The 19,126-nt window shown below is 43.3% G+C and overlaps 1 protein-coding gene across 1 annotated transcript; it reads right to left on the bottom strand.

Annotated features, from left to right (window-relative positions):
* Positions 1 to 6,491: 6,491 nt before the first annotated feature.
* LOC146813063 (olfactory receptor 5V1-like) lies at positions 6,492 to 7,418 on the bottom strand. Its single transcript, XM_085614696.1, has one exon. The coding sequence runs from the start codon at positions 7,416 to 7,418 to the stop codon at positions 6,492 to 6,494; it is 927 nt and encodes a 308-aa protein (XP_085470822.1).
* Positions 7,419 to 19,126: the final 11,708 nt, after the last annotated feature.

The following is a 19,126-nucleotide window of genomic DNA, read 5'->3' as shown; positions in this document are numbered from 1 at the left end:
GGTTATGGACCCCTTCACAAATAGAAAATCTATTGCTAGATATATCACCAACAAAATACAAAAAAAATTATGAATACGATTTGCTCGAGGGGTTTGGTGGATATCTGGAGGATATTTCACCCGGATACCTTAGAATTAACTTTTTTCTCCCCTACACATAATTCCTCATCTAGAATAGATTATATTGTCCCAAATCCTCCTCTCCTCCATAATCTAATTAATGCTGAAATGAGCTCTATTCTTATTTCCGATCATGCCCCTGTTTCGATTAACTTAGATCTTCCTTCTGAGCAATCTAAACCTCGTAGATGGCGTTTCAACAATTATCTACTTAGGATCTCACCTTTTTGGAACGTTTCAAAGAGTTTGTCTGACTTCTTCCTCAGTTACTCCTGATATCCCTTTTTACACCATCTGGGATTCCTTTAAGGCTACAGCCAGAGGTTTCATTATTGATTACGTTGCGGTTAAAAGATACAATGCAGCAGAGACTCGACTTCCTTTTCAGCAATTGGAGCATGCCTATTTCTCTTCTAACGCTGAGGATACACTCCAGAAATTAGTCCAAGCTAAATTGTGCTTTAATAGAAAATCGACCGAAGATGATTCTGGAGTCCTACTTAAAGTTAATTCTTAATTTTATGGTGGCCGCAACAAAGCTGGCAAACTGCTTGCAAATTACTAGAAGGTAAAATCCCAAAGGTCTAAAATAAATAACATCATAGATGACGATGGTGTTAACCATTCATTTTAGGGATGAGGAAACATTAAACTGTTTCATGGACTTTTATAAGACATTATACACTCCTGAATCTTCTCCTTCTGACACGTCTCTGGATTCTTTTCTTGATGCGCGACCTCCTCATTCTTCCCCTTCTCCTGATTGTTCTGTATTTGAAAAAGACCTATCCATCCCTGAAATCAAGTTAGCCTTGACTCAATTACCTAAGGAGAAATCCCCTGGCCCGGATGGTTTTACAGACGAGTTTTATTCTTGTTTTTCTCAGATTCTCCTCCCTCACCTCTTATCTTTATTCCAATACTTTATTTCTCATAAGGAGGCCTTTGGCTCCTTTTTAAAAGCCATGATTTTTTTTATTCCAAAAAAGTATATAGATCCTTCTCATTGTGCTAATTATCACCCTATTTCTTAAATTATTTTTGAATGTAAGTTTTTTGCTAAGGTTCTTGCTCTTCGTTTCAACAACATCATTCCTGACATGATTGATTATGAGCAGACAGGGTTTGTCAAGGGTAGAATGCTCCCAGATAACTCTAGGAATTTTTTCAATATTATATATCTTGCTTCTAAATGCTCCTCCCCTGTTGCTGCTATCACCTTGGATGCAGAGAAAGCTTTTGATCGCATTCACTGGCATCTCATGATACGCTCACTCAAGTGGCATGGCTTCAGTCCTGGTATTTTATCCCTTATCAATTTTTTATACTCTTCCCCCACTACTTCAGTTTTTGTTAATGGATTTCAATCTCCTTATTTTACTCTTCAGCGAGGTACTTGCCAAGGATGTCCTCTTTCACCTTTGCTTTTTATTCTATCCCTCGAACCTTTTCTTCATTCCCTTAGACACTCTTCTGCTTTTCGGGGCTTTACACATAAATCGATTGAAATTAAGTTCACTGCATATACAGATGACATTTTGTTGTATTTCTCTGATCCCTTTAATTCTTTACCTGTTTTCACTGATCTTTTATCCTCATATGCTACACTGTCCGGTTATAAATTACATTTTTCTAAATCCGAAGTCCTTCCACTAAATAAGTACTGTTTAAGGAGTATGTTTGAGGGGACGGATTTTAAATAGAACATCAAATTTATTTCATGTCTGGGAATAAAATATTCCTCCTCACTCGCTAGAACGATTCAGCTTAATTTGAACAATGTCCTATTAAAGGTATCTGGCATGGCAGAGAAGTGGTCTCCTTTATTCTTGTCTTAGTGGAGCAGGCTGGACACCTCCAAAATGATGATGCTTCTGGTTATTAATTTTTATTTGTCCATGTTACCAGTGCGACTTCCTTTCAAATTCTTTAAAACTCTTAATGGCATTTTGAGTAAATTTCTTTGGAATAACCAGAAAGACCGTATATCTTTATCTGCTTTGTCTGCTGCTAAAGATAAGGGAGGAGTTAATTTTCCTAACTTTTGCCAATATCACTCTTCTTTTTTAATTCGTCAGGTTCTTCCCTATTTATCTTCCTCATATATCTTCCTGTATCTTTATGGTATAAATTGGAGGAATCCGTTATTCATCCACTTCCTTTTTCTTCATTAGTTAATTTCTCTCACTCCCCTCGCTCGTTTAAATCTTCCACTATCTCTCAACTTATATCGACCTTTTATTAGGTTCTTACAAAATCTCTTTCACCTCTACAGATATTCCTGGACTCCTCTATATGGCATAATAAGTCCATTAAGATTTCCGACCGTACCATCTTCTGGAAAGATTGGCTTGTCAAAGGGATTCTACAGGTTAAACAACTAATGCAGAATATGCAATTTCTTTCCTTTCAAGAATTCCAATGTAAGTTTGGTTTACCCCTTACTTCCCTCACTAAATTTGATTCTCTAAGACTGATTTTAACTCAATAGTTTTCTCTTATTTCTGAAACTCCATCTTCTATATCTGATCCTCCGTTTACACCGCTACCTACTTCTATTTATGTCCGGGCCTCCCAGATATATAAATATCTTAATTTTCCTCTTCCTAACTGACCCAAAATCAAAACTAAACTTCTCTGGGAAACAGATTTACAATGCACTCTCTCTACGCACACATGGGACTCCATTTGGGCTCGATTGCATCACACTTCTTGCAATGATAGCATTACCCAAACTTTATATTACTTTTACTAGAGATTATTTCTAACCCCATTAGGTGTGTCCAAATTTAGTCCCGGCCTATCTCCTAATTGTTGTACCTGCAAATATACCCCTGGCTCAAATATACGTTCCTTCTTCCTTTGCCCTAATATTTCCACTTTTTGGACTAAAGTATGTCAATTAATATCCACTATATGTTCCACAAGCTTCCCTTTTGATATGTATTCTATATTTTTAGGTAGTAATTTCATACATTGGCTGGGTGCTCGCAAATTGGGTTTATTTGTTGATTTGTTAATTGCCATTGCTCTTCAAGTAATTACACCCAACTGGAAAGATGCCTCTAAGGTTTCCTTGTTTGCCTGGTGGAATCTTTTATGCTACCATCATAGGTTAGATAGAGCTTCTGTAAATACCTCTCAACAACTAATTCGGAAGGAAGCCTTTTGGGCCCCGCTTACTAATTACCTATCATCCTCTGCATTACCCTCCAAAGACAGTAACTTTATATTTCAGCCACCATAAATACTGAGTTTATTTGTTCTCACATTGTTTATGTTATGTTTTCTATTGCTGGTATATTGTTCTATGACTGTTTCATTCTGTTTACTACTGGATAGTCTTATTAGATTATTTGATAAGGTTGTTGTTTCTCCTTGTTTTCCTTCTTTCCTTCTTTCTAACTTTTTCTTTCTCCCTTTTCTTTCTTCTTCTTTCCTTTTTCTTTTACCCCTTTATAAAATTTAAAAAGTGCTTCAATATGGTACACATTGGTTAAACTCCGCTCTTAACATCGGTTTTAATTCTGCATAATGTATAAACTACAATGTTTTTATTTTCACCCATTGTTTTTTCATACATATTTCTTGTTAATCTTTGTATTTCTTTTATCATTTTTATCATAATCTTGTACCTTGCACTTTATTTGTTTCAAAACAGCTCTTTAAACACAAAAAAAGAAATAGACTACCTGATTCAAAATGATGGATCTGTGAAATCTAAAGTTCTTTCTAATGGTGCACCAATTACATACATTTTATGCTCGAGGAAATTGCTTGCAGTAACCACACTCCATTCCTGAAGCACGACTCTGGTAGCTCTCTTTTGCGGATGTGGAGAGATGTCTTTTCTCATTATGTCACCTATTATGACCTTCATGCATGAACAATGATCACCTTTAATACATCACTTGTAATACCCATACTAACTACTTCTTCAGCAGAAGCCAACAGGACCTAAGAGCTTTGTTGTGTGCTTAATGTCATAACAGTGTGAAATGACAAACAATGCTTTCTTACAGAGAAATATAAATACATATTGTGCACAGCCACCATAATAATAGCAACTAATAATGTGCAATTCACAAATGGCTTCCAAACTGAGTACTCACAAAAACTCTTCATGACAAGAGGCTGTCATACGACCTTCCTGGGTAGAAAAGCACTAGACCATCGATTACAGTATGTCACTCTCACACAACAATGGGTTATTATGCACACACACCCAGCAACTGCAACCACCCTATCCAGGCACAATCAATTAAGAAGCCTGTCTCCTCTGTGACAGGTGGGAGAGCCACCTAGATTCCTGGGAGGCATGCACATCTCAAGGTTTTATAATCTTGGCAGGTATGAGAACAAATAGAAGCTAGGAGTTTCCCTAACACTCAATGATGTTTAGTATTTGTATTCTTTTATAATGTAGTTTTATGTGTGTTTGCCAATGTTTGCTTTGAAATCAGGAGGATTCTATTACATATTTTCTACAGTAGGTTAGGGTATAATAAACCCACACTAATATGACTTCTTGTTGTGTGTTTACTGCTTTTGGGGTCCTGAATGGGGTAGGATCCTCCTATTCCCTGATAGTCAAGCAGGTCTGTTGCCTTCCATATGCTTATCCTCCAGATGTGTTTATGCCTTCCAGACACTTACCTTGCAGATATGTTTAGGCCACGGAAATTAAATGAAATTAAATGAAAAGTGTGGCTTGTATAGCGCGACTGTCAAACTGCGAGACGCTCTTAAGCTTGTCAAAAATAGTTTGAACAAAATTCTTTTGTGGATCGGAAGCCAATGCAGCGTCTTCAAAGCAGCGGAGGCAGATGCTCTACGTGGAAGCCCTAGGACCAATCTGGCCGCCGCATGCTGAACTACTTGAAGTTTCCTCAGGGAGGCTTTATTCATCCCTGCCAGGAGGCTATTACAGTAGTCTAGCCACGATAATATAAGAGCTACTGTCACCATTTTCCTTGCTGCAAGCGGGATTAGACTGAAAAAAAAAGTCAATGTTTTAATGAGGCCAAAACAAGTCCATGTTAGTTTTAGAACCTGAGGTTTGAATGAAAGGGAAGAGTCAAACCATACTCCCAGATTTTTTGCAACCTCTACCGTTGAATGGGGGGCTGCGGTGTCATCTGGCAACCAGGCCTTAGGTTGGAAATTTTTTTTTTTTCCAATAGGAAGGATTTCTGTTTTATCAGTGTTACAGCAGAGGTGGTTGTTTTTCATCCATTTGATGACTGCCATAAAACAAACCTTAAAGTTTTCTTCGGCTTTCGTAGATTTCACTTCCAATGACAGAATTAGTTGGGTGTCATCAGCATAAGATGTTATTTCGATCCCAAAGGACGAGATCAATGAGATGAGTGGAGCCATATATATATTAAACGGGAGAGGACTAAGAGAAGCCCCCTGTGGGACACCCGTAGATATGTTACGTTCAGATGATAAAAAGGAGCCCAGAGAGACAACCTGCTTTCTATTTGACAGGAATAATGTAATCCATGCCAGTGCCAGGTCAGAAATGCCACATGATCTTAATCTGGCTAGCAGGATATCATGCGAGGTGGTATCAAAAGCGGCAGACAGATCCAAAAGGATCAGGACTGCCTTCCTGCCACTATCCGTTATGAATTTTTGGGTGTCCGATATTTCGAGTAATGTTGATTCTGTCGAGTGTTTTGGGCGAAATCCAGACTGGCGGGGAAGAAAAATAGATGTAGACTCAGAAAAACTGGAGAGTTGTTTGTAGACTATTCTCTCTGTAATCTTACCCAAAATTGGTAACAGGGATATAGGCCTATAATTAGACAGATTAGATGGTTCAACATTCTGTTTTTTCTTAAGGGGCTTCACGATAGCAAATTTCCATTCATCAGGTACTATGCCCAAGGCTAGGGAGGAATTCACTATTTTATTGATCAGCGGATTTACGACATCAATGATGTGATGTAAAAAAGTTGGAGATTGGTGTTAGATACCTGTTGGTTTTCCCTTTGTCGGCAGAGGCCTGGCTATATCAGAAACTCAGGGGTAGGAGAATCTAACCGAGGGTGCTCCAAATGAGTGGAGGTTACATAATAGCTCAGACAATCAGAACCGGCTTTTCCGCTTCTTGGAACACAACCTATATAACCTATGCCTATCACTGTTGTGAGCTGCATTTGAAAAGCCAAACCCAACAACCTCTCTGATTTCTAAAATCATAATATCACTTTGGAGATCAAACTGAAAGGGTGCAAATGGTGCCAGAAATGTCAAGAATGCAAGGTATCTGGGGAAAAAACCTCAGTAATAAATAAAATGCATTTGTGAAATACATGCTGTGAATGATTACAAGAATCTGTTTTTATTTTGTTTCTCAAATGCTATTTTGTATTCTTTATATTCCTCATGGTGTTTTTAAACTCTGTGTTTTTCAGGCTGTATATAATGGGATTACATAGTGGCGTTAAAGCGACATATAACAGAGACAATGCCTTGTTGTTTTTTACTGAAACCGTTGATGCTGGTCTCATGTATGTAGAACAGATAACTCCATAGAATAATATAACCACAGTGAGGTGGGAGCCACAGGTGGAAAAGGCCTTGCGTCTCCCCTCTGTAGACCGGATTTTCAGGATTGTTGAGATGATATTGATATAGGATACAATAGTTAAAGCAAAAGGTGCAACTCCAACTAGAGTACCCACGACATAGCTTGCTACCTCAACAGCACTAGTGCTGCTACATGAAAGATTTATTATAGCTTCCACATCACAGAAGAAGTGGTTGATTGTGTGAGACCTACAGAATGAGAGCCTAGAGATTAGTACAGTGTCTGGTATTGGGTCTAGGAAACTAAATAGCCAGCATCCGGCAGCCAGCTTCATGCAAACTACATTATTCATGGTTTTCACGTAGCGCAAAGGATTGCAAATGGCCACATATCGATCATAAGCCATGACCATGAGAAGCAAAAATTCTGTAGACACCGTAGACATGAAAAAAAACACCTGCATCAAGCATCCATTTAGAGAAATGTGTGTACTTGCCAGAAAGAAGTGAGCAAGCATGTTTGGGAAAATGATTGTTGTGTAACAGATGTCAAGAAAGGCAAGGTTCGTGAGGAAAAAATACATTGGTGTGTGCAATTTTATGTTGGAATAGACAACCGCCATGATAAGAAGGTTCCCCACAAGTACTAGGAAGTAGATCAGCAAAAAAGCCAAAAATAGTGGAACTAGAATTTGCGGAAAATCATTAAAACCCACAATGATGAACTCAGTCTCTACAGTTTGATTTTCTCCTTCCATGTGTCTTGGAATGCAGCTTTCCAGTGTTGGGCAATCAAGAATATCTGCAAATAAAGAAAAAAAGGAAAGTCAGTATACAACACGCACTGTTTTGGGTGAGAAAACTGATGAGGATGTCTGGCAGTCTCAGTTGGTATGTTTACTATCAGAAAAAAACGTATCGAATTGGGGACAAAAAAAGGGGTGACAAGTAAGCCAGTTCTAATTGTTTCTTTTTTCTATTATACATTTTGTTTTTAATTTATATGATGCATGATGTCTATTGCTAATTTCTATGTTGTTACTTATTTATATTATAGATTGCACCTTTAAATATTCAAAACACGTCTAGAAGACACAATCAATCCAAGCACCCACCAATAGGAAAAGTTCTAAATTGTTGCAAATTAGGTAATGGCTGTAATCCTATGTAGTGCTGTAAGGCTTCACATTAAATTAGGTGTCCCTGGCCAATAGGTTGGTCTGGCAAAGCAGAGACCTTATGTTAAGAGAAAATACACAGACAGTAGCCTTTGAGTCACCCCCTTCATCCACTGCATCAACCTACAACATTTTGCGTGGCTTAACATTTTTTATTTAATGTTGAATTGACTCAGCAAGGTAATCTAAACCATTTTACTGAGTTGTTTTTTAACACAATCTTTCAAATGCTTTTTTTGATATACAGTGATGCGGTCCATAATTTGTGTTGCATGGAATTTTTCGCTGCCCCCCCCCCTTTTTTGTCAAAAAATCTCTAACCTGTAGGTATTTAAAAAAATCCCTATGACTGAGGTCATATTCATTATGTAATTCATCAAAGGTCTTCAAGCCATTTCTATTAAAGAAACAGCCAAGTTGTGATATCCCTACCTGTATCCAACGATCCATACAGCTGTCATCAAATATCTCTGGGAGATCATTATTTTTACATAGCGGGGTATAATATGAGTATCGTCCAAAACCCAATATTTTATGAACACAGCCCCAGACCTTATATATACCATAGATACTCTTGAATTTTACCTTCTTAAAATAATTGTTGTTGATATGTCGCCAAAAACAACCTTCAGAGCCCCTTCCTAATATAAGTGTTTGTGGAGTAGGCCTATTATTACCATTGGGTCCTGAAGATATAAGTGCTGAACAATATCTCAAAACAGTAGCCCAATAATACAATTTGAAGTTAGGCATTGCAATTCCCCCTCTATCCTTTGGGAGTGTGATATACTTTAAAGCCCGGCATGGGTTTTTATATTCCCATAAGAATGTGGAGAACATAGATTCAATAGATCTAAACAGTTGAGGAGGAAATTCTAAACAAATAGTCCTAAAAAAATATAGAAATCTGGGAAGATATAACATTTTAATCACATTACAGCTCCCTCCTATCGTTAGATGTAAGTTAAGACGTACCAATTCTTTTTTTGTTCGTTGAATCAAAGGTTCCACATTATTGCTAACTATATTATCCACCTCTGCCGATATGCTCACCCCGAGATACGTAGCTTTATCTATAACTCTGACATCTCTCATCGTGATCTTATCATTGAGACTGATCTGTGTTTTACTCTGATTTAGTTTATAGCCAGAGACTGCTCCGAAAATCAGAGCTTCCTCTTCTATCGCGATAATTGCTTTATTAGGATTTCTAATAACGATAGCAATATCATCTGCGAGGGCTAGTGTTTTAGTCTCATATTCTTGTGCCCATATTGAAGGAATTAGCATGTTTTGATCCAACCTACGGATGAACGGGTCAATGTAAATCGCGAAGAGAAGAGGAGAGCACGGGCACCCCTGTCTTGTCCCCCTTGTGATGGTTATTTTTTCAGACAATACCCCGTTCATTAATACCCTAGCAATAGGTTCCACATATAGCATTTGTATTGCCTTAATAAATCTCTTGCTAATCCCACTATGTAACATTGTGGTCCAAAGGTATTCCCAGGAGACCCTATCTAAGGCTTTTTCGGCGTCGAGTAATATAAGCGCCATAGGGTCTCCTGTCACCTTGGTAAAGTCAAAAAGAGAAATTACCCTTTGGACGTGATCGATTGTAGATCTTCCGGGAATAAACCCATGCTGGCGTTCCGATACAATCTTGTGGATAATCGGTGCTACTCGGCTTGCTAAAAATTTTGAGTAAATGTTAGAATCTCCATTTTCAATGTAATGTGACGATAAGACCCAGGTTCTAGAGGATCTTTATTTTTTTTTAGAAAAACTACAATTTTGGCAGATGACCATGAAGCTGGTGGCCTTCCTCCCTGTAAAATATGATTAAACAGTTCCTGTATTATTTCTTTTAGTTGTGCTGAAAATTTGACATAGAATTCTGTTGGGATACCGTCGTTTCCAGCAGCTTTCCCTGTAGCAATGCTGGTCATGGATAATAAAATTTCCTCCCAGAATGGAATATTATCTAAGCTTTCCTGGTCCGCTTTCTCAAATCTTATTGAGGCATTTAAATTTAAGTATGTCTCTGATCTACCCATTTGATTCTCTGTTGTTTCATAAAGATTCTGATAGAATTTTTGAAATACCATTCTAATCTCGGAGGGTTCAGTTTTATTTATTTATTTATTTATTTAGCGACTTGTAAAGCGCCTGGTGACCCAAGGGCATCCCCGCGCTGTAAAGAATTGTTATCCAGATGAGGGGGAGGAAGAGGGGAGGTATTATTTGGGGAATAGGAGTGTCTTCAGTTTTTTACGAAAAACCAAATAACTGGATTCCAGTCTAAGGGTACGTGGGAGGGAGTTCCATCCAGTAGCCGCTTGTACAGAAAATCGTCGGCCTCCTGTGCGTGTCCTTTTGAATTTGGGAATATTAGCTAGGTGCTCATTCTCGGATCGTAGGGATCTGGGTGCTTTGTAGGGAGTGACCATGTTACTGAGGATCGCAGGGCCAGATCCGTTGATCAGTTTGTATGCCGTGCACATGACTTTGAATTCCACCCTTTGGCGCACAGGGAGCCAGTGCAAGGCCTTGAGGGCAGGTTTAGCTGACACTCTAGATGGAAGGTTCATGAGCATGCGTGCTGCTGCATTCTGTGTCCGTTGCAGTCTAGTCAAGGTGGCCTCAGGGGCTCCCAGATAGACCATGTTACTATAATCCAGCCGGGACAGTACTAGCCCCTGGATGAGTAGTTTCCTGGATGCGGGTGGTAGTAAGGGAAGAATCTTGCGGGTAGTGCGCATGAGCCCAAAACAGGTGCCTGTAGTTTTGGCGGCTTGCGTCTTCAAAGAGAGCTCGGGTTCGAGCCACACTCCGAGGGTCTTAATTTCGCGCTTTGGGGTAGGAATTTCCCCAAACACGTCTGGCCAGACTGCTGGGGGGATAGTCACCCATTGCTTTCCCAGGAGCATCACTTCGGTCTTTGACCCATTTAGTTTTAATGATGAATCACACATCCAACCGTGGATTTCCGTGAGGCAGTTAGCCAGGTTGTCTGGGTGGTCGTCTAGATGGGATAGGGAGACGACCAGTTGTGTGTCATCAGCGTAGCTTACTATCTTTATACCGAATGGTGTCACAACGTCTTCAAGAGGGGCCATATATGCATTAAAGAGCGTCGGGCTCAAGGAAGATCCCTGAGGGACCCCGCTCGTGAGGGGGAGGGTGGACGAGTGGTAATTGCCATCCCAAACCTGGAACGTGCGCCCGGTGAGGAAGGATTCTATCCAACTGAGTGCCGTCCCGGTGAGCCCTGCTGTCGCGAGTCGATGGAGAAGGACACGATGGTTGACTGTGTCGAAGGCTACGCTGAGGTCCAGGAGGATCACTGCCACTGACCCTCCTGAATCCAGAATGCGCCTCGCCTCCTCGATGACGGCAAGAAGGGCGGTATCTGTGCCGTGACCCGGGCGAAATCCAGTTTGGGATTGCCGCAGAATGTTATTTGTCTCGAAGAACTGAGATAATTGTCCGTTGACCAATTTCTCGGCTACCTTGCTAATCCCAGGGAGGAGTGATATAGGCCGGTAGTTTGCCATATCTGCTGGATCGAGCTGGGGTTTTTTAAGGAGTGCTTTTACCACCGCGCTCTTCCAGCTAGCAGGAACAGATCCCTGGGCCAGTGAGCTGTTGATAAGCTCCATGAGCATAGGGACGATGACGGGGGCCACGGTTTTGAGGAATCTGATGGGTGCCGGATCCAAAGGTGATCCACTTTTCATTTTAGCCAAGGTTAGTTCCACCTCGTTGCAAGTTACTGGCCTGAATGTCGCAAGTTGGGGGCGTATGCTGCTTTCAGTCTGGCTAGGAGGTGGATGGCTGTCCATGTGGCTAGTGGGGCCGGGGGGGGAAAGGGAAGCTAAAATGCGGGCAATTTTGTCGTTGAAATAGGTGGCTAGTTCATTACTTCGGTCCACTGGGGGGGAAGTGGAGGAAGGGGAGTTAGGTACTTTTAGCAGCTCTTTTACAATTAGGAAGGATTCCCTGGCAGAATTGGAAGATTCTTTTATCCGGGTGTCGTAGTGGGACGTTTTAGCATGCCTAATGGCAGCTTTGTAGAGTCTAACTGTGTTTAGGTATGCTTCCTTGTTGGCGTGCTGCCAGTCTTTCCTCCATAGCCGTTCGGCTCTTTTACAGTTTTTACGTAGTAGTCGGAGTTCCGGGGTGTACCACGGGGTGGAGCCAGGTTTCCCGTTTTTGTCCTCCCTAGTTCTGAGTGGGAGTACGGAGTCCAGGGAGATAGTAATCCACTCTCTAAATTTACTATCGGCAACCGCCGGGTCTTCTGCGTATTCAGGGGTGGTAGACTTTAAGTTCCTAGCCCATTCTTCGGTGGGAAGTCTGGACCAGGTCCTGTCCCTGATATAAGTGGGCGGTTTTTGAGGTTTCCTAAAGGTTCCTGGTAGTTGGAAGGAGACTAAAAAGTGATCTGTCCAGGGGAGGGGAAGAGACTCCCTCGCTAGCATCGAGGGGGTGCTAGTGAACACAGGATCCAACAAATGACCCTTGGTGTGTGTGGCTCCAGAGTTTAGGAGGCGGATGTCAAGGGCCGCCAGATCGGTGATCAGGTCGGCAGCTACCGAGTCTGCAGGGTCATCGAAATGGATGTTCAGATCTCCTACTATCATGAAGTTTGTGATAGAGTGGGCCTGTGTCGTAACAGTGTCCAGGAGAGAGCTAGCGAAAGGGCCAGGATGGCCGGGGGGGCGGTATACTAGGACTCCTGTCAGTGAGTTAGTCGGGTCTAGCTTGATTGTAAACTGTAGGCTTTCAGAGTCAGGGATCTGCACATCACTAGATTTGCAGTGAAGGTAGTCCCGGTGAATAATAGCAACACCACCACCTCTGCCTAAGGGGCGGGGTAGGGACTGAATGAGGAAACCCGGTGGGGTAGCTAACACCATGTCTGACTCCGAATGTGGGGCGAGCTAAGTTTCCGTGAGGAAGAGGATGTCTAACTCCTGATCTTCTATGAGATGGTTGATCAGCGTCGCATGTTTGGGGAGTGAGCGACAATTCAACGATGCAAGTTTGAGGGCTGAGGGCTTGTGGGGACTTGTAGGTAGTTTGAGCTGGACTGGCTGGCAGAGGGAACAGCGGATGAAATGTCCATTCGGGTCATGAACATATTCACAGGAGGAGGCGGCGGGAGGTCTGAGACTTAGAAGCTCCCGACGTGAGTAGCTTACCTTGGGGGCAGCTTTGTCCAGTAAGGGTTCTGGCCCTAGGCCCGGTCGTGCGCGGACGGGCGCAGACGGGCTTGCCTTAGGCGCGCCTTCGGCGCGCAAACGGCGCTCCCGCTGCGCTCGTCCGCTGCGCTGGTATGGCCGACACATTTAAGGCAGTGTTGTGGGCGTGGCCTCGCAGTGGGCGTGGCTCGCCTTCGAACCGCGATGGCGGTGTGCTTGTTGACCCTGTCTCAGCGCTGGTTGCCGCTGTCTCAGGGGTGCCTCAGGAGGTCTGCTCAGCGCGTGAGGGTAGCGCTTTTAGTGCAGGTAAGGATTAAAATAAGTGACAAGAATACAAGTATTTTAAAAATAGAACAAAAGTGCTGTCCTCCGGCTTTCCGCCTCAGAGGTTTAACAATGCTAATGCGTGGTGCGCTGCAGTCAGCGTTTATAAAGGTTTCCCAGGTGGGCGTGGCCTCGCAGTGGGCGTGGCTCGCCTTCGAACCGCGATGGCGGTGTGCTTGTTGACCCTGTCTCAGTGCTGGTTGCCGCTGTCTCAGGGGTGCCTCAGGAGGTCTGCTCAGCGCGTGAGGGTAGCGCTTTTAGTGCAGGTAAGGATTAAAATAAGTGACAAGAATACAAGTATTTTAAAAATAGAACAAAAGTGCTGTCCTCCGTCTTTCCGCCTCAGAGGTTTAACAATGGCTTTTGAGGCCAGTCTCTGGATCCATGATCTCTTTAACTAGATTGGCCGAGTATTCTTCTCTAGTACGAACCGCCAGCTGGTGGCCAACCTTTTTACTCCATTCATAGATTTTTTCCTTATGGGCTGTGGCTTTCGCGACTGCCTTCTCCGTTAAAATATCAATTATCTGATTTTTAGCCACCGCAACCCGAAATAGTTCATTCCCAGGTGTACCCCCCTCCTGGATGACCTTAGTCAGCTCTCCCTCAGCCCTACCCAGATTACACTGGAGTGTTGCCATCTTTATTATAGCCTCTTTATTAGAGCTGAGAGAGAACTGCATCATCTCCCCTCTAATACCGGCCTTTAAGGCATCCCAGACCACATCGATTGTAGCACTACCAAGATTACCCTCCAAGAAGCCCGGAATCCATTTAGCCATATGTTGACAGAATTTCTCATTCCCCAAAATTCCGCCGAGAGTGTGGGTATGAATAGTACGTGAATCCCGGATCCCCAGGATGTCCCAATGGCCAACCATCAATTAGGCCATGCAATGCGCACATATTTTTTAATGCCTGGAACACTTTTGGTTTCTGCCCTGAGTATCTGAAACCTGGATCTGAGAGCCACTCCCCTGGTACATGTATATTAAGGTCCCCACACACAATTAATGGAAGAGGCCAGTGCGATAGTTCATTAGACATATTTGAAAGCACATCTGGATCACCAGTGACATTTCCATAAATAGTAGAAATAGTCATTTTACTTGCCCTGGAGTCATAGTGACACTCTGCGATAACCCAGCGACCGAATGTATCCGCTAATGTACGTATGTATTGGAGATCTCCCCCTTTGGCCAGGATTGCTACCCCCTTGTTCGCGCCCCCTGTGTTGAGGCAGTAATCAGTTGATATCCTAATGTTTTCAGCAAATATTGTTGTGGTCCCTCAACATGTGTCTCTTGTAGACATATGATATTGGCTTCAATCGCCTGAAGTCCTGCCGCAACTCTCTGCCTTTTCTTACTGTCATTAAGACCACAGATATTAATAGTGGCAATTTTCAATTTGGCCATAATGTAATTTCTTCAAATAGTCCATACTTGAAAACAATAATCTCCCTCATTGTACACCACATTTGCCCAGTACTAGTATTCCTATTCTCGTATTGGCCCCTCCTCCCTCCAATTGTCGCATAAGCTTTGTCTCTAAAAATTCCCCTACCCCCCACCCTCCCCCCGCCCCCAGCCCCCCACCATTATTTAGGCAACCAGGCTCAGTCCTGAACCTGTGTGATAGCGTCTGGACAGACCTCGCCCACCCTCCACATCCCCCATCGCCTAACCATCAATACAGTTTTCCTCTTCTCTTCCCCCTTTCCCTTCCCTTCATCCTTTGAATTCTGCCCCGAAAAAATTAAACCAATAAATCAGACGGAAGAGACCCCCTGTAATCCAGTAAGATAGCCACTAAATATGGTATAAGAGAAGAAATACTGTTAATGTTCTAAGCGGGTCCTGCTTTCCCAGTAGTTATTTCCTTAAGAATTTGCTCCGCTTGGATTTCTGAGGTAAAGAACCAAGTCCATCCTTGCGAGATTACTTTCAGTTTTGCGGGGTTTTGAAGAAAAGCGGCGGCACCAGCTTTTTGAAATGGTGTAATCAACTGTCGGAGCCGCCAACGCCTTTCCACTGTCGCGTGTGCAAAATCTGGTTTAGCGAAAAATGAAAAGTTATCCCAGTTCCGTTTTTTGTTGGCTCTGGCCAGATCGTATACTGCTTGATGGAGCAAAATATTTCCAAAATAAATCAAAATAACTCTGGGATATAACTGGTTATTTTGCGTACGATTAGACATTGACATTGGGAATCTATGCCCCTTTGGATCTCCTTGTGCCAGTCCCAGTGCGCTAGTTCTGGAAACTGGTTATTTTGCGGACGATTAGACATTGACTTTGGGAATCTATGCACCCTTTGGATCTCCTTGTCCCAGTCCCAGTGCGCTAGTTCTGGAAATGCATTTTTAAACAAATTGATAGAAAATGCACGAATGTCACTTCCTTCACTGTTCTCCGGGATCCCTAAAATCCTTAGGTTATTCCGACGTTGGCGAATTTCTGCCTCCTCAAGTTTCCACATAATGTCTTTTACCACATTCTCTTGAGACGTTACCTGTGTTTTTAACGTATCGACGGTAGTTTCCAGGCCCTCCGTCCGATTTTCCACCATACATATTCTTTCTACTATTTCAGTACAGGTCTTCCCAATTTTGCGTACCGACCCCTGTAGTGTTTTTACGGCCACCCGAGCATTACGATTTTCAGTTTTAACCTCATTTTGAAACGCATTTAATGTTTGCAGAATCGTGGCTAGTGTAGGTTCGAGGGACAGTTCAGGGTCTCTAGGAACCTTCATATCCCCTAGAGTTCTCTTGTCCTTGTTAGTTATCCCATGTAGTCCTACCACGGATTGTGTTTGTGTATCTGAATAATCCCATTTGAGTTCACCCTCTTCCTCCATTCCATCCTGTGTACGGGTTTTCTTTTTTCCTTCTGAAAGTCTCTTGGATTTCCTGAGAACCTTTCTGCTCCCCTGTTGACTATAGTTACTCGTGGAAGTATCCGCGCACCCATCGTCGTTACTATCACTTTGCGATTCGATAAAATCAGAGTCTGCAGATTCCTCATTCAATGAAAAAAAATTCTCCATGGGATCGGGAGATAGATAACCCAGCTCTGTAGCTTCTGCGAAATTTACTTGCCCCACACCTTTCGCCTGAATGTCCTGTCCGATACTAACATCCTTCTCCCTGCTTTCCTTAGCATTAGCAAGAAGGGAAGGTACTGCCTTACAGCCCGCATTCTCTTGCTGGATTGTTATAGGGAAGTCAGCCATAGTCAGCACCGTAGTCTCGTTATTAAACCCCCATGAAGCTCGCCTACTTTCCAGCAGGTCTTCCTGAACCTGGGTTTCCCCGACTCTTTCAGAATTAACTTCAATATTAGCAATTTTGGTGCCATCCTTGGGCTGCTTACTCCTTTGCCCCCCCTCTCTACTCATGTCCTTCTTGGTGAACAGACTACTAATTACAGGCTGATTCTTCACTAATTCTCTGGCTGATATGCTGCCTTCTGTGCGAGAATTACAGTTCTTCCCATTTTTAATTTTACTATTCTTGCAGTTCTTACCCATGCCTTGGCCAGGTTTCTTTACCCCACAGTCCACTTTTGGATCCATGTCCTGCTGTATCCCGCGAGTATTCGCCGGGATTGTTGAGCGCGTCTTGCTGCGAGCTCCTCGCGCTGCCATTGCCATTGCTTTGTTCTTCCTCTGAAGCACCACCGTAGCGTCTGTGTTGCTAGGTGATTCCAGCTGACATCCGACGGGATTCCAACCAGTTACTGCTGACAGCAGCAGCCGCGCTAGTGCCTCCCAATGTGAGCAGCAGCTCCCGCTCACCCACAGTCCAGCCTCTCGTCTCACCGCTGGCCCCGCACTTTTCTCTGCCAACACAAGGAGCCTACGAGACCGGGACGCATGCTAAGCAGCGTCCTACATTGGCGCAAATCCTCGAACCGGGCGAAGCGATAGAGCGATGTGGAGTTGAGCTCCGAGACCTCTCACTCAGTCGCCATCTTGCCCCACATGAGCCTGCACTGTGTTTTCCCAGTGCCTGTAAATTAAATGCTACTAGTGGACCTGCAGCACTGATTGTGCCACCCACATGAGTAGTCCTGCAACCATGTCTCAGACCTGCCACAGCAGTGTCTGTGTGGACAGTGGTAAACTGCGATGTCGACCTGGCAACTGCAGCCCCTTGCAGGCCCAACCCTTCCCTTTTGCTCCATTTAAGGTACCCTCAAGGTACGCCTAAGGTAGCCCCATGGGGAGGGTGCAGTGTATTTGAAAGGTAGGACATGTACTGGTGTGTTTTACATGTCCTGATAGTGAAATACTGCTAATTTATTTTTCCACTATTGCAAGGGCTATCTCTCCCATAGGTTATCATTGGGGCTGCCTTGCAACCTCTTACAAGTGTAACTTCCAGTTGGAAAGAGTTAGAGATTTGGAGTTTGGGAACTCACAATTTAAAAAGACATTTTTTAGTGAAGTTAATTTAAAAATTGCGTGTATGGAAATGCCACTTTTAGAAAGTGGGTATTTTCTTGCTCTGCCATTCTGTACATCTGCCTGCCTGTGGAATCCACGTCTGAAAGAGGGTGACAGTTGGGATGTTTGTTCATTCACTTTAGACAGTCACAGAAAAAGGACTCGAGGTATGCCGTGTATATCCTGATGGGCCATCACCAAACTGATGGGTTTGCAAGAGTGGTGGGTGGAGTTGTCACTGAAACCTGAATAGGGCTGTGGCCTGTCATCAAACAAAGCTGTCTCCACCTCCATATAGTGTGTCTCTAGCAAGGTCAGGGAATGGCCGAGTCTTGTGCACTACATAGACTTTCCTTTAAAGTTTGCCTACTTCAAAAGTGTAAGTACTAGAGCTGTGAACCCATAACTTCAGAACACCGCTAGACGATGAGAACATTTTGTCAGGAAGAAGGGCCGGATGCTGTAGGGTGAGACTGGCACTCTTCCTGTTGCTTTGTGTGCTGGTCTGCTGCTTGCTGCTTCTGTCCTGGGAGTAAAAGGACTGGACTTTGCTTTCTACATCCTGCTTTCCAAGGTTCTTCAGGGGGTTGTGCTTGCCTCCTGTTAAGATGTCTCAGGGCCATGAAACACTTAGTGGCAGATTTACAATAAACTAACGCAGCATGGTGCACAAGTCATTTTGCTGTGCTGCTTTAGTTTGGAATGCACAGTGATGTGACATATTTACAACAATATGTCACATCTCTGTGCTTCCCCATGCGCTGGCACACAAATTGCTGCCATGCGCCGACTCAGGCACCCATGCAACATGGTGCAAGGATGCCTGCGTCGTGGGGAGATTGTTTTTGTTTAGGATGGGAACCCTTCCTGAACAAAAACAATCATTAGAGGTGATTTCCCCTTTCTATGTGTGCTGCAGAAAATGAGGAGACATTAATGCATTTCTCCTCATTGCACCTCCCTAAGCCTCCCCTGGGGAGGCACAGCATTCACACGCATTTCCAGATTTACATGAATCTGGAAATGTCAGGTTCCATAGGTGTTGCGTGGGAACACCCACAGCAACATCCATGGAATGCTCCTTTCGACCAAAGTGCTGCATGTAAAGGGGCAGGGCGGCTTTTCCTGTCCTTGTAAATACGAGCCAGGGAAATGCGCTTCCAGTGCGACTCAAAACGTGACCTACTGACAGGGCAAGGGGCTTGTAAATCTGCCCCTTAATTTCCAGCCTCTGAACTCCTCTGCTGTAGATGGTGTGTTGTAGGTTGGGCGGGATGGCGTTGGCTTTGTGGAAGATGTGGGGCTG

The sequence above is a fragment of the Triturus cristatus genome, chromosome 7 (genome assembly GCF_964204655.1).
Source record: "Triturus cristatus chromosome 7, aTriCri1.1, whole genome shotgun sequence".
Lineage (NCBI taxonomy): Eukaryota > Metazoa > Chordata > Amphibia > Caudata > Salamandridae > Triturus > Triturus cristatus.
This window is presented reverse-complemented; position numbering and strand designations above follow the sequence as displayed.

Bases quoted from the DNA above. Each gene is read 5' to 3' on its own strand.
- LOC146813063 (XM_085614696.1), bottom strand. From the start codon at position 7,418: ATGGAAGGAGAAAATCAAACTGTAGAGACTGAGTTCATCATTGTGGGT.